Source organism: Exophiala bonariae, assembly GCF_035927105.1.
Source record: "Exophiala bonariae strain CCFEE 5792 chromosome Unknown scaffold_26, whole genome shotgun sequence".
Lineage (NCBI taxonomy): Eukaryota > Fungi > Ascomycota > Eurotiomycetes > Chaetothyriales > Herpotrichiellaceae > Exophiala > Exophiala bonariae.
Window position 1 is genome coordinate 366,211 of NW_027042501.1, and position 13,278 is coordinate 379,488.

The 13,278-nt window shown below is 50.0% G+C and overlaps 3 protein-coding genes across 3 annotated transcripts; 2 read left to right on the plus strand and 1 right to left on the minus strand.

Annotated features, from left to right (window-relative positions):
- Positions 1 to 283: 283 nt before the first annotated feature.
- LTR84_006840 (uncharacterized protein) lies at positions 284 to 3,574 on the plus strand (the record flags this gene model as incomplete). The annotated part of the gene is made up of 1 exon (XM_064850398.1): positions 284 to 3,574. One exon carries the CDS (start codon positions 284 to 286, stop codon positions 3,572 to 3,574), a length of 3,291 nt encoding a protein of 1,096 aa, XP_064702880.1.
- A 619-nt stretch (positions 3,575 to 4,193) lies between these two features.
- On the plus strand, positions 4,194 to 5,605 carry LTR84_006841 (uncharacterized protein; the record flags this gene model as incomplete). The annotated part of the gene is made up of 2 exons (XM_064850399.1): positions 4,194 to 4,321; positions 4,417 to 5,605. The coding sequence occupies 2 exons, from the start codon at positions 4,194 to 4,196 to the stop codon at positions 5,603 to 5,605; spliced, it is 1,317 nt and encodes a 438-aa protein (XP_064702881.1).
- A 204-nt stretch (positions 5,606 to 5,809) lies between these two features.
- LTR84_006842 (uncharacterized protein) lies at positions 5,810 to 7,614 on the minus strand (the record flags this gene model as incomplete). Its single annotated transcript, XM_064850400.1, has 2 exons — positions 5,810 to 7,286; positions 7,364 to 7,614. The coding sequence occupies 2 exons, from the start codon at positions 7,612 to 7,614 to the stop codon at positions 5,810 to 5,812; spliced, it is 1,728 nt and encodes a 575-aa protein (XP_064702882.1).
- Positions 7,615 to 13,278: the final 5,664 nt, after the last annotated feature.

Sequence of the window (13,278 nt, forward strand, 5' to 3'; positions counted from 1 at the left end):
TCGACAACCAACAATCGCGCTTACCTTATCTAATCAGTCCGAGTCTACCCCGCCTTCCGTCTGTCATCGTTGCCTTGCACTGCATTCGAAGTCCATATCATTGCTTCCTCTATCGGCAATGCGTAGAACATTCACATTTTGTTCGCGCTGTGAGCACATGTGACTGGTGCCATTCCGGTCAATTTGTGGCTCACGCATTCTCTGGCCATTTGAACAAACGTCGTTCCATAATCCATCACCTACCCTCTGTCTCGACATCGCCGACCGCCCTTCCGTTCACACTATGACTCCACGAACTATCTACCGGGGCCAATTGGGGTCCGCCTCCTTGGTCAAGACTCCCATATACCTCAGAACCAGTATCGAACGAACTGCACGTATCCATGCTGCTCAAGTCCGCATGCTATGGTGGTGGAATCGCCAACCGTCAGATTGGCAGTCTTCCTTTGATGAACACACAGAAGAACGTCTGAGAAGACATCAAAAGATAATGAGGTATAAATACTCAAAAGCTCTCAGGCGGAGAGCAATGTGGGAGCGAGACGATATTCAGCCATGGTCCTGGAAATCAGCCCGCTGGCAGATCAACCAACATTGCCATCACACTCCAGTCTCGACTACCACATCTTCTCAACCTCCAGCAAACAAGGAAAAAGAAGACTCCCATGCTCCCAGGTCGGAAACAAGCCGCTTCCATGCTTTCCGATCTTATGTTGATCAGGAGATTGCAAGAGATCCTTATGGCCTTTTGTTCGGCAAACGTCTGGAGAGTCCTCCGTCCACGAACAACTCGTCCTGGACGTCATTCTCTTGGATCTTTCAGCCTAAAGAACAGACAACAGCTCAAGGCTCTGGTCAACACAGTCAGCAGCCCTTGTCGTCCAATCCAGCATCTCCACCAAAGCAACCGTCTCCTCAATCCAAGGAGCCGTCGATTTCGTCCAGCGAACCCACGAGAAACTCAATCGCAGCCACTGAAGAGGAGTATGAGTATGATCCTATCACGATGAGAAAGGTCCTGAAGATAAAGGACAACGTGGAACCAGCCCCCGAGCAACCCTTCTTGAAGTCTCTTTTCGCAGAGCATGGTGTAGACATTCCAGTCAAGACCTACAAACCCCACAGAGTCTTTGGATATGGATCCGATGCCGCGTCTAATGTAGGTCCAAGGGTGGAAGCCACCAGTGATAAGAACTCTCACTTTGGATCTTCGAGAAGGGCAGAGTTGGCTAGTCTCATCGCTCAATCGAAGGGCAATAATATCGATACAACTGCTCAATTCACAGATATTCCGGCTCAACCCGAGGTCGAGTCAACCACATCCAAGCCAGATGCTCGGCCTCAAGCTCATGAATCTCCGGAACCGGACGATACTACCCCACTATTCTCAGGAACTACATATGAAGCAAGAAGCCCGTCATCAAACTCCCGAGCTCCGTCCTTGTCAGATTGGCTCTCAAGAGAAGGCTTTCGGCCTGCAGAAATATCATCCCTCAAGGAGAAAACACTGGAGCCTGCACTAGATCGTATGGTATCCGCAGGAGCCGGAGGCACCACAAATTCTAGTTCAACCGCTGTCGAATCTACAATTGTCCAGGATGCCGCAGGAGCTGTCAAAGCTAATCAGGGTTTGTCCAAACGAGCACGGAATAATGACATGTCACAGACCACATCCGAGGAAGACATCGACCTTCTTCGCGCAAGTGACATCCGTGCTGCGACCAAGTCTGCTCGGATTTCGAAGCAGCAATTGCAATCATCAAAGCAAAGAACTCGATCCAAACTGGAAACAAATTTCACGGCACATCAGGTGGTACAAGATCAGATACAAAATATTGCTGCAAAGAACATCCCCAAGACTGCTGGGCAGATATCGAAAAGTCTGACGAATATTTGGAAACATGTCAAAGATTACCCAAGTGGAATCGTCGCAAGAACAATGCAGTCCATGACCTCCTTCAATGATGACTACAAGAAATATGTCAGACCCAGCAACACTTCTCATCTCACGGAAAAATTGGTGTTCAAAGACAAAGACTTGAGCACAACCCCCTCCATCTATAAAGCCACCACAGTACCCAGCGTTAAACTGTCTTCTCCTTCCTCAGACTTTGAGAAAGAGATCGCGAAGCGCTTTGATAGGATGGAAAGGTTGAAGGCAGCCAATAAAGAAGCCGAAGATGCCAATAAGAAAGTGGACGCGCAATTATCGCAGTTGGCAGTAGAACTCAATGCTATCTATGAAGAAGCATATCCTTCCACATCAGAACAACTCACACATAGTCAAAGTGAGCCAGAGGCTCCCAAACAGAAGCAAGGAGAGGTACAAGACAATTCGAAGACAAAGACTGTGGAGGCGACTCGACTAGAGAAGGACATGCAAGAGCCACGACCCGAAGTTCAGAGCATTGAAACTGGCTTGCAGGTCATGAATCCTGCTCATGAGCAGTCGAGTAAGCTTAAAGTTGTGATGGATGGAACTAAAGAACTGCGAAGAGAGTTACACGAAACTGGAATGGCTATACGGGCAATTGAGAGTGGGAGACCTCAAACTGTCTGGAATACTCCAAGCCCTATTTCTACGAACTTTGGCAAGAAAAGAATGGAGCTGACGGACAGACGCCGGGAGCCCACAAAAGTTGACCAGCAGAATGTTCAACCAACTGTTTCTACCAAGAGTCATGGCAGACCTTCGGAGCCTGATGTATCCACGGTAGCAAAAGAAGTGGTACCCAAGGAAGTCCCGCCTCCTGTTTTCACTCCATCAGAGTCTCCTATTTGGAACGATGAACAGCCACCACCAATCGAGAGCCTGAGAGAACAACCACTACAATCACTCTACGCGATTCTCGTTAAAGATGGTAAAAGAATCGTATTGTCACCATCTGATACAATTCCGGCATCCTCGGACCCGCCATCCAGTGCAACTTTGATCTTGAGCAAACTGCGATACGCCGCCCACTACCTGCAGTATTTCGAACGGCTGGATAAAGACGGGTATGATCTCTATAGTGGTGCGAGGAACATGCTCATCTTCCAAAGACGGGGTGTTGCTTCGACCGCGGAGACTTCATCGCCACCGGTTGCCTCCACTGACATTTCATCAACTCCACCAACGTCGGGCAGTGTCAATCTGCCCAAGGAGATAGCAACCGTTGTTGAGGGTATGCCAAAGGATGTCGAATCATCTTCCGACACGGCGGCAACCCATCCTCTCAAGAAACTTGGGGAACTTTCATCAAAGTCAACGGTTCGTCGACAGGAAGAGGTCTTTTCTGGCACTAGACGTCCAGGGCAAGCCGCTCCGAGAGAGAATGAAGACGAGGGACGCTTTGCAGGCAATGAAAATAAAGATGGAATTTGGAAGAGACTAACACGCACCGTGAGGCGTGCGGTTCTCACTATTGTGGCTCTTGGTGGTGCAGCATACACGGTTGGATTCATTGCTGAAGGAATTGGTGCGCAGGCGCAGATTCAGAAAGGCACCGACGATGGTCATGTTCAAGGCCCCAGGAAGAGGGTTGTCATGAATGGGCAGAGAGCAGGGATCTACAGTACCGAAAGCTCGAGGTGAAGCATGCAGTACATGCAGTATGAACCATCAACATCAATCAATTATGCTTTGAAGCAAACAAGGAATTACAGTTTTTTCCGGACTATGCATTGTTCAGCCAGCCTTCTCGTGTTAGCCTTGGGTATCTGGGAAGCTGGTTTCGGCGCTGGAGGACATCAGTGATGGTTGTTTGGATTAATGGGTTCTTCGTCCACTCCCATATCGACAATATTTATTTCAGATTACATAGATATTGGACATTTGAACTCCTCTCTCCTCAGCCAACAAATGGCATTTGGTAATTCCTACCTAGGGCTTTATGTAAGAGTCCTACTTAGTAACTGTATAGTAGTGACTCGCCATAGACGACGCGTTAAATGGTTCTGTGATACGCGTTCCAACGTAATTAGCACTGCATTCACTAACGGGTGTGGATTAGTGTGGTGGTTATCTCATGCAGTCCGAGTCACTCTCACCACCAACAACCGACCAACGCCGAGTGCTCTTGCTCTTTTACAATCACACAACCTCACCAGGCATATCTACCACGTCAAAGGCATTGAATATGCGCATCACTGAACTCCATCGAATCGGAAAATCTAGCCTCCACAATTAGACTGATGAGAGCAAAATTTCCATCATGGCGGATCTGCATGGTGAAGGTGGTGCACAACCTGACATGGCGTCCAATTCCCTGTTCGATGAAGGCGGCGCTCTCAGCGACCCCCTCGAACGAATAGCCGTATTTTCTGCCCTTGATTCATTCTCGTAAGTATGAATCCCATTGAATCAGCTCGTGTTGACCCTGACAAGAAGAAATCAACTTCACATCCTTCAGAACGAAACCCGCTGACTTGACAAAGTCAGTACCGCAAGTCAACACACCATCGAACGACCCACATCCGCCGACAAAATCTCTATGCAATGCCCGCAGCTCAATGGCAAGTCCTAGCGGCACCGCCAATCTCCATTCTAGAAACCTTGTCCAATGTCGACGATGCTATCGATGTGAACGCCGATTTGGCAGATCGAATCCTCCAGCACGGCTTGGTCTCCTTCGGTTTATCGGATAGACATTCCAATAATCCGGATCTGGATTGGCAACACAAGGCCACAATTAATGATCTTCCCAAGGCCCACTCGACGATTCGACAGTTCTATCGCGATTGGTCTCGAGAAGGATACATCGCCGAAGTTGAACCTTTGGTCGACATCGTTGTCTCGGACCTTAGCACCCACTTACCACTTCCTCAGCCCCGTGAAGATATCGAGTCTCCACGCCTCCTACTCCCTGGCGCCGGATTAGGACGCGTGCTCTTTGAACTTGCTCTTCGAGGCTGGCACGCCACGGGTAACGAGATCTCCTACCATCAACTCATAGCCAGCAACTTCATCCTTAATGCAACACAACACTCGGAGCAGTACACCATCTACCCGTTTGCAACCACCTTTACCAATGTTATTTCTCGACAGAACCAACTCAAGCACTTCGCCATACCCGACAGACATCCCGGTCGTGCCTTAGAGGCACGCGATAATGCCGCTTTATTGATTGGAGAGATGCACATGACAGCGGGGGATTTCATGCTCGGATATTCAACTCCCTGTGTCGAGAACAAGTTCGATGGTGTAGTCAGTGTTTTCTTCATAGATACTGCTCCCAACTTGATTCGCTATATTCAGACGGTTCACAACTGCTTGAGAAAAGGAGGCGTATGGATCAATATTGGACCTCTCTTGTGGCATTTCGACGGGCGCGACAACCGTGATCGCAATGACGAGATCAACAGCGGAGGAGAGAAAGTTCCTGGACAGGAAGGTTCCGACTCCAACTCAGTGTGGGAAGATAAAGGTGTGAGTGAACCAGGATCTTTCGAACTCACGGATGAGGAGGTTTTGCAGCTAGTTCCACAATTCGGCTTTGAGATTGTGAAGCATGAGATTATCAATCGTCCGCATGGGAGTGATGAGGGTTTCGGATATATGCAGGACGCGTCAAGTCTGCTACAGAGTCGTTATCGCTGCAGTCATTGGGTAGCGAGAAAAATCTAGACAAAGAGAGGCTATAGTATATCACACGTGGGTGCCAGAAGTAAGGAGATCGGAGAGCAAATGGGTCTTCATTACAATGATTGTGATCCTTAGTTGCTAAGTACTTTGAGCCTACAGCGACTTATTTCGAGTATCATGTCATCCTTCATTCCGCCATCTCCCCGCTGGAAAGCACGGGCTCAACCAAGTCAGTCAATCCATCAATCAATCATCCACATCCCTGGGATCATTCGTCTTCCAGAATGCCTTATACTCTTCCCAACTCTGGGTCCTAAACTCCTCGGGCCACGTCAACGGGGCAATCGGGGACTTCTCATCGACAAACCTCTGCAACTTCTCCCTGGTGCGCTCCCGACTCTTATTGACACTATAAACGGAAATCCTATGCGCCGAGCTCGTGACATGCAAGCCCCAGTTCCACGCGGCCCGCACAGTCAACGGCTGCGTGTTGAGCGAGTTGTCCCAGCAGCGACAGACGATCTCGACCCAGCCCTCGACGTCACAGGGCAGATCGTATGTCCAGGTGCGCCACGTCCACTTATGCTTAGGCGACATGTTCTCGTTGGGCACCGCATACCAGCTGAACCCGCCGTCGGCGGACAACTCGATGCGCTCCGGCCAGCGTCCTCCGCCGCTGTACGCCCAGCCTTTGCACTGGATGCTGCCGTTGTGGATGACGACCTGCTTCGTCCACGGCGACATAATGGCCGACGACACGGGCATCTCCTGGATCTGGATCCCGTCCGTCGGTTTCTGGTTGTACTTCCCGATCTGCTGGTTGAAGTAGAGGTATTCTTTGCTCTGGACGGGCGCTAGACTCGGGCCCTCGATGGCTTTGACGCGGTATAGCCATTTGACACTGCGCGCGCCGATGTAGCCGAGTACGACGACGCGCAGCGGGAAGCCGTGGATCGCGGGTAAGGGTTCGCCGTTCATCTCCCATGCGAGCAGCACTTCGTTCGCTTTGACTTTCGACCACGGCACGCTGACCAGGTAGTTCATCGCCTCGTTGTCCTTGAAGTACGTTTCAGCGCCGTAGAACTCGAGGTGCTTCGCCCCGTTGATGAGCCCGCCGCACGCCTTGATCACCTTCTTCAGACTGATGCCCGTGTACTCGGCCGTGCCGATAGCGCCTTCCGCCCAGGGGGCCTGCGGCACTTCGTCCCCCTGCCCCGCGTACAACGAGATCTGCTCGATGCGCCGCGTGCCAGAGCATTGCATCGTGACGAGTTTCTTGACGCGCGGGTACTTGGACTCGTCCATCAGGTCCGCGAGGTTGAAGGTCCTAGGGTTAGCGACGAGGCCGTCGAGCGTCATGCTCCACTGGTCCTTGTCGATGAGCGGGATGCCGCCGTGGTTGCGCACGAAGTGCAGCGAGTTGGGCGTGATGGCCTTGTCCGTCACGAGCCGTTTCGGTGGCTCGCCGTTGTACGGGAACTGAAGCAGGTGCAGCATTTCCGGGTGCTTCTCGCGCAGCACCGTCTTCCACGAGTCCTCCGGGACGCTCATCAGCTCGCCGCCCAGTGCGTGGTGCCACATCTTCCAGTGCGTGCCTGGGAGGACGGGGTTGGTCTCCGGGATCGGCCCCATTTGGAACTCTGGGTTCGGCGGGAAGGTCTGCAGGGTTAGGATTTTGTGGGCTGCCGCTTTCTTCTCGGGGTAGGCTTCCCACTCGACGTATCTAGATGTAGGTTGGATTCGTGGTCAGATGTTTCTATGGTGAATAATGTGTGTATGTGTGCTCCGTCATGAACTTACCCCTGCCAGCCTACCAACTCCCTCTGGAACAGCTCTTCGGGATCACCGACCGCCTTGATGGCGGCCTCGTCCTTGACGATCTCCGGCCATGCTTGAGGTTCAATGATCCGTGGCTCTGGTCCGCTCTGGTCCAGGATAGGGAGCTTTGCACCGGACAAGCCTTGCTCGATCTTCCATTCATCGGGACGATTGTTTACCGGCAGCTCGACCCCAGGAAGAGGTCGAATGAATTCGCTTTTTCCTACAGCCATATTGTATGTATGTATGGAAGGCACAACGAGGTGTTACAGAGGATGACTGAACATCGAGGGCCTCCCTCTCAAGATATAAAGAGGGGTCAAATCGGCGATACGAACACCCATGAAGTTAATTTCAGCTCGCAGAGCAATTACCATTTGCCAGGCGAGGGAGCATGAATGGCTTCATTGAAGCTGTCTGCGTAAGCTCCCTGGCCGGTATCTTTCATCGCCGACAACCATCCGCGAATTGTGTATGCAGTTGGTCAAGTATCCCCTCTCGTAAGGATAATCGTAAGCCCAAACAGTGCCTCAAGATGGGTTGCGTGATGTTTGATAACGCAGCGTCGTATTGGCTGCATGGGCCAAAATAAATAAAACAATTGGCTGAACTTACCGTGACTCGGCACAGGTTCCTTTAGTAAGCGCAGCAGTCGCTGGCCTAAGATAGGGAAGCATCCTAGAGAGCATGGTGTGTGTTACTGGCCTTCTGGGACACCTACCAGGGATAAGTGTCTATTTATTCTGGTATTTTGAGGTGCGATTGGTCTTGACACAGTTCGTGCAAAGCTCGCACGGAACCTTAGGTCGCTGAAATCGATATGTTGCTTAGCAATCGATGTTGATTTACCTCTCGAATGATACCCACAGCCAGAGAGATGCTGAAAGGAGTCTATGAGATTCAAGATTAGTGATCTTGGATTTACTTTGACTGATGTTCTGGCACCGTTCTTTCTATCTCCTTGGTTTAGCAGGCGAAGTCAGGGTTGATACAGTTCAATTAGGAGGATTTGGCACAATGAGATCCGAAGAGTTTGTGCATACGGGTTGACTACCTTATGTACCTAGGCAGCTATAGGGAGCGGTCAATTAGGCGTGTAAGTCGTTAATCGAACGCATTATAACCAACGGTGGCTACCTAAAATTTAGGTACCTCCCTAGGCACCGATAGGTATCTTCGGCTACTAGAATTGGGCGCGCCAAGCCTAGAGGTTGGGGCCTCATCAGTCTCCTGCTAACTTGACGACGCCAACTTCAACGCCTTCTAATACACCCACGCACACCTGAGGATAAAAGGTATCTACAGATAAGTTAGCAAAAGAGCTCTTCCAGGCCTTCAGTGCTCCGAGTCTAATCAGACCAGTGTTCTAAGAGCGAGGGCACGAACCAAATATCACTGTCGAACGATGAATTGATACAACAATCGTCCCAACTCTTTCACCGAACCAGGTGCAAAACAAAATATCATGGATCCTTCATTCACTCCAGTGGAATTGTCTGTACCCCTACCTAGACACCCGCACCTCAATCTTCATGCTCACCTAAGCTTCTTGGGTAATTGCACCATGGTTCACTTGACCACAACCGACATTGGTGAATCCCAAAATTCATTGCCTCCACTTGGAAGTTTCGTCTATGCAATGCCCGATGTACGTAAAATTCGATAATCTCACACGAAAAATCACTAAGGACGTGCAGAGATTAGATGAACGCAATGTCATTAGCACTGCTTTATCCACGTCGGTCTCGAGCATCGACTATGCAAACAGATTGGCGAAAATCTTGGCCCGCAGAATGCAGTTGCCTGTATATGTCGGTTGTAGTATGAACTTTGCTGGGATAGCGGCCGAGGAGGAGATGGAAGGTCTCACGCTTGCCGTTCAGGAGATAATGCAATCCTGGGCCGCTCACAAATCATGACTGCAAGCATATGATCACTCGAGGTCTAGCCTACGCTGATCTTGAAACGCTGTCCCCGTGAAGTTTCTGCAAGATTTCAATCACCAGATGATTATCGCTGATGTGGATGAAGATCTCTCGGCTGGAATCCGGTGTTGACACTCGCGACAAATCGGTAGTGTTCCTGGCATTCGACACACAACCTAAGTCGGTATTTGAAAATCGGTTTGAATGTTTGCGAGATGAGCTAGAAATGCATGATTGCCCTGATGTTCCCTTTTCTGTGCTGATAGGCAAACCTTGAGGTTGAAACAAAATCTTACGGCATAGTTGGTGCCGATCGTTTCGCCAATCCTCGCCTAAAATTGAAGGGTACTCCTTCTCCGTGTGGTATCCCGTCCTCCATACGGGGCACTCGCCGTTCCTTCGTGAACGGTGGAGGAAACAAAAGAGTCCACTCGTATCATCGATTTTGATCGGCATAGACAATCCGCGGCATTGTTGGGATTTCTCCATTCCCAATGAAGTAACTAGTTTGCCTTAAAGATCGCCAAGTCGAGGTGCTCTGAACCTTACTCGGGATTTGCAAACAATGTCGAGGTTGCATGATGATGATACCCCGAGATGGAGTCCGGCTTCATTGCCGAGTATTGGCTTGAGCGAGTATACGGAGTATCCGTACCTGGTAGTCATACGAAGTAACTCTTACTAGTCCCCGTCATTTGGTAGATCCCCAAAAAAGAAAGTTTGATTTCTGTAGTCTTGGGATTGAGGCTTTGCTTCCAGTTCTCACACCTGGAAGTGGAGCCGGTACCCAATGGGGGGCTTCCGGAGCAATTTTGACACTGATGGTGATTCTTTGCACCATCGAAAAGGCCCAGAATGTGGTCATCCCCTTCATCGGATGGCGTTGAGGAACATATAGCCCAAAAAAGGCGATCTTCTCGCCGTACTTGTATCACCCAAGGTTCGGCCCTACTCCCTGCATCAGTGACAGGTTTTACAGGGACGAAAGATTCGAGAAAGCATGTTGACGTACTTCGTAGTAGGAGAGCACAATGGACTCGAGCTTAGACCGAATTCTGCGAACGTATCCTTGGCTTTAATTGCTAGTTGGTGGGAGTACGAGCTTGCTCCAACTCTTGCAGATTTACTCCGTTCTCCCTCACTTCTCAGTGGCTCAAGGTTGTCCACCCACCTAGACCGACTTTGGAACTTTTTGGTACATGGGAAACCCAGCAGCTTTCAAGCCGCCTGATGCATTCGGTGCCACTATCCCGGAGAACAACCCCGACAAGGAATGGGGCAGACGACGCCTCTATCGTTCCCAGAAACGAGACTACCAGGTATGCTCGAGGCCAAGGACAGCAAATTACCACTTCCGCATCTAGTGACTCTGATTATCTTGAAAGGAAGCAAGCTGGATACAGCATCGATGGAAAGCCACCGTGGCCACTGTCTTGCTGCGAAGAGTGTCTTTGGATCTGTCACCGACGAAAAACACCTTGTGGGCAAAGTACAGCCCTCCCTCTCGTGTCACAACTTCACCCCGTTCGAGACACGAGATACGTGACTCCGCCACATGCTCTGAACAAGATCCAGTAACGCAATGTCCCGTTTCATTGGTATTCTTTGAACCAGAGAGTATGGGTTACAGGGGGGTTTACATGGAAACAAATTCTGCTTTGAAGGGCGAAGCTGACAAGGGCATCACAGGCATCGCCTGCGGGTTGTCTGCAGGGGCCATCGAATCCCATCTGGAATTGAACTGCAAGGTCGATCCCTTGGACTTTCTGTAGATCGCGTCGAGTGTCAAGGCCCCCACTGTGGTTCAAGCCGTTGAACGCCCGACACCACAAGCCCACCTAGCCCGGTTTAGAGTGATACCTATCGGCGATCTTCCTCATTCTCGGAAAAGCTAACTTAGGGGTGCCCCCTAACCGTTAATCAGAAGGGCTCGAGATCCTCCAATTGGCTTCCAACCAGTGCTACCTGTCAACCAGGTCTTTGGGTGCAGTGGAAGCTACCTTCATTTCCAGAAAATTCTCTCCTGCTTCTCCGCTCCGGGCGCCGACGAAGCGTAATTAGGAGTTGCTGCAAATGGGAAATGCATCGAGTTTCAACTGTGAAGTCAATCAACTATTTGAGGATATATTGCCGGTTCTTGAAGAGCATCCCTGAACTCGGTCAGAATGAAATTTCCCGATATCGACCTATTCGTACGGATGAACCAAACTAATGCTCGATGACGGAAGTCAGTTGTTTAGCTGCTCATCAACCTCCTAGGGAGGGAATGGTCGCTTGGGCTCAGTCTCTCGCCTAAAAGTATACGCCTTACTTGAACTGATAGCCTGCAGCGATCGTGTGTTGACCGCCATGGGTGGTGAAAGAAGGCACTCAAATAGGCATTGAAAATCTCTCCCGTTCTATTATTGCTACAGAATCTGTCTCGGGAAGTTTGCACAGAGTTGTAGTTGGTGGAGTGCTTGAAGAAATGTTTCTCAAGTCTAGTGACAGTTGAAGCCCGCACAGCCTCAAGGATGGACAAACTTTTCTTGTCTCTTCTCCAACTGCCTAGCTTACTTCTCCAGTGACCGAGATGCTAAGTAATTGATTGACCTATTATTCGTGTGCAATTCGTAGAAAGCTTGAAATTCGGGTGTCTCCATGCCATAACCTTTCGTCAACGTTTCACGGAATTCCTCGGCAGCGGCAGTGCCACTTGGCAAGCCTCTATTCCTCGCCTGGCTACGTGATACTTTGCTACACAATCTCTGAGAACCAAGTATAATTTGCGGTCTCTTGTAAGTAGATAAGTGGGAACCAAGATTCTGATTTTCTGATTAGCGGAAACGAGTTAGCTGATGACCCTGGCAGATGTTGAAAGCACAGTCGTTGATGTGTCGTGTCTAAACCAAAGAAATGTCTGTATCTCCGCTCGAGCGAACCCCAGCAAACCAGAATATACTACGGCGACGGAATACACCCATGATCGGCCATATTTAGCTTGTGAGGAATGATTGTTTGGTAATTGATCTTCAACCCTCCGTCTTGTGGTGGGTGGGATTTCTCGAAGGCAAACCGAACTATGGGAGCTTCTGCTCTAACCTTCGAATTCCATCAGAGGTATCCATATCCATTTCATTGAGGGGTTCAATATCACGTTTGCCGCTACGACGTCCTCCCAAGTCGGCCACTACCATGTTTATCGACCAGAAAATCATCTCTGCTGATATCATACCCCGGACGATCTAAGTGGGTCATATCCTTGTGAGGTTTGCTCCCTGGCTCGAGCTTTGCTTCAGCATTTGATATCCTGCTTTGCACTACGCAGTAGTATCCGAAAGTCATTTCATATTCTGTTGTTGACCGAAATTATTCGCGGGAGGCTCATCTCCAACTTGTTCGATGGAAGCATACAGAGCAGTTGTTCGCCCCGGAAGAACAACAGGCGACTGATGTATACAACTCGATGCATCCTCAACCTAGCATCTGTAGGCACGTCGGAACGGATCCAGGGTGAAGGGGTCAACAGGGTCAAAGCGCTCTGTAGTTTACATGCTAAACAAGACAGAACTGGGCTTGAACAGCGCTGGAGGCCAGTCAAAAAGCTCAACATGGACTGCAGGTAGCCAGAAGGAGAGTGCCTGGGTCTAACAAAACCACTCAATTGACAGACAAAATCCATCAATTCCTATGGGTCCTCCCAAAGCCGCTTAGAACTGCCACCGGCTGACTCCCTGTAGCCAAGGCTCCTGATCGTCCTCGGTCCGTCCTCCACAGAGCCGCCAGAGAAAGAATGCATGGGTTCCAGGTGAGAACAACGACCGCCAGGGTATTTAGTTCAGAAACCTACGAGTGTCCACGAACTATCCGTACTTCGTACGAATAAATTGTGACAAACGGTGTGGAGTAGGGAAGTGATTGTGTCCAGATAACTACTTGGTCGTGCCAAATTCAATTACTACGTTCTCCGGGTCAGAATACGGCAACTCTAAT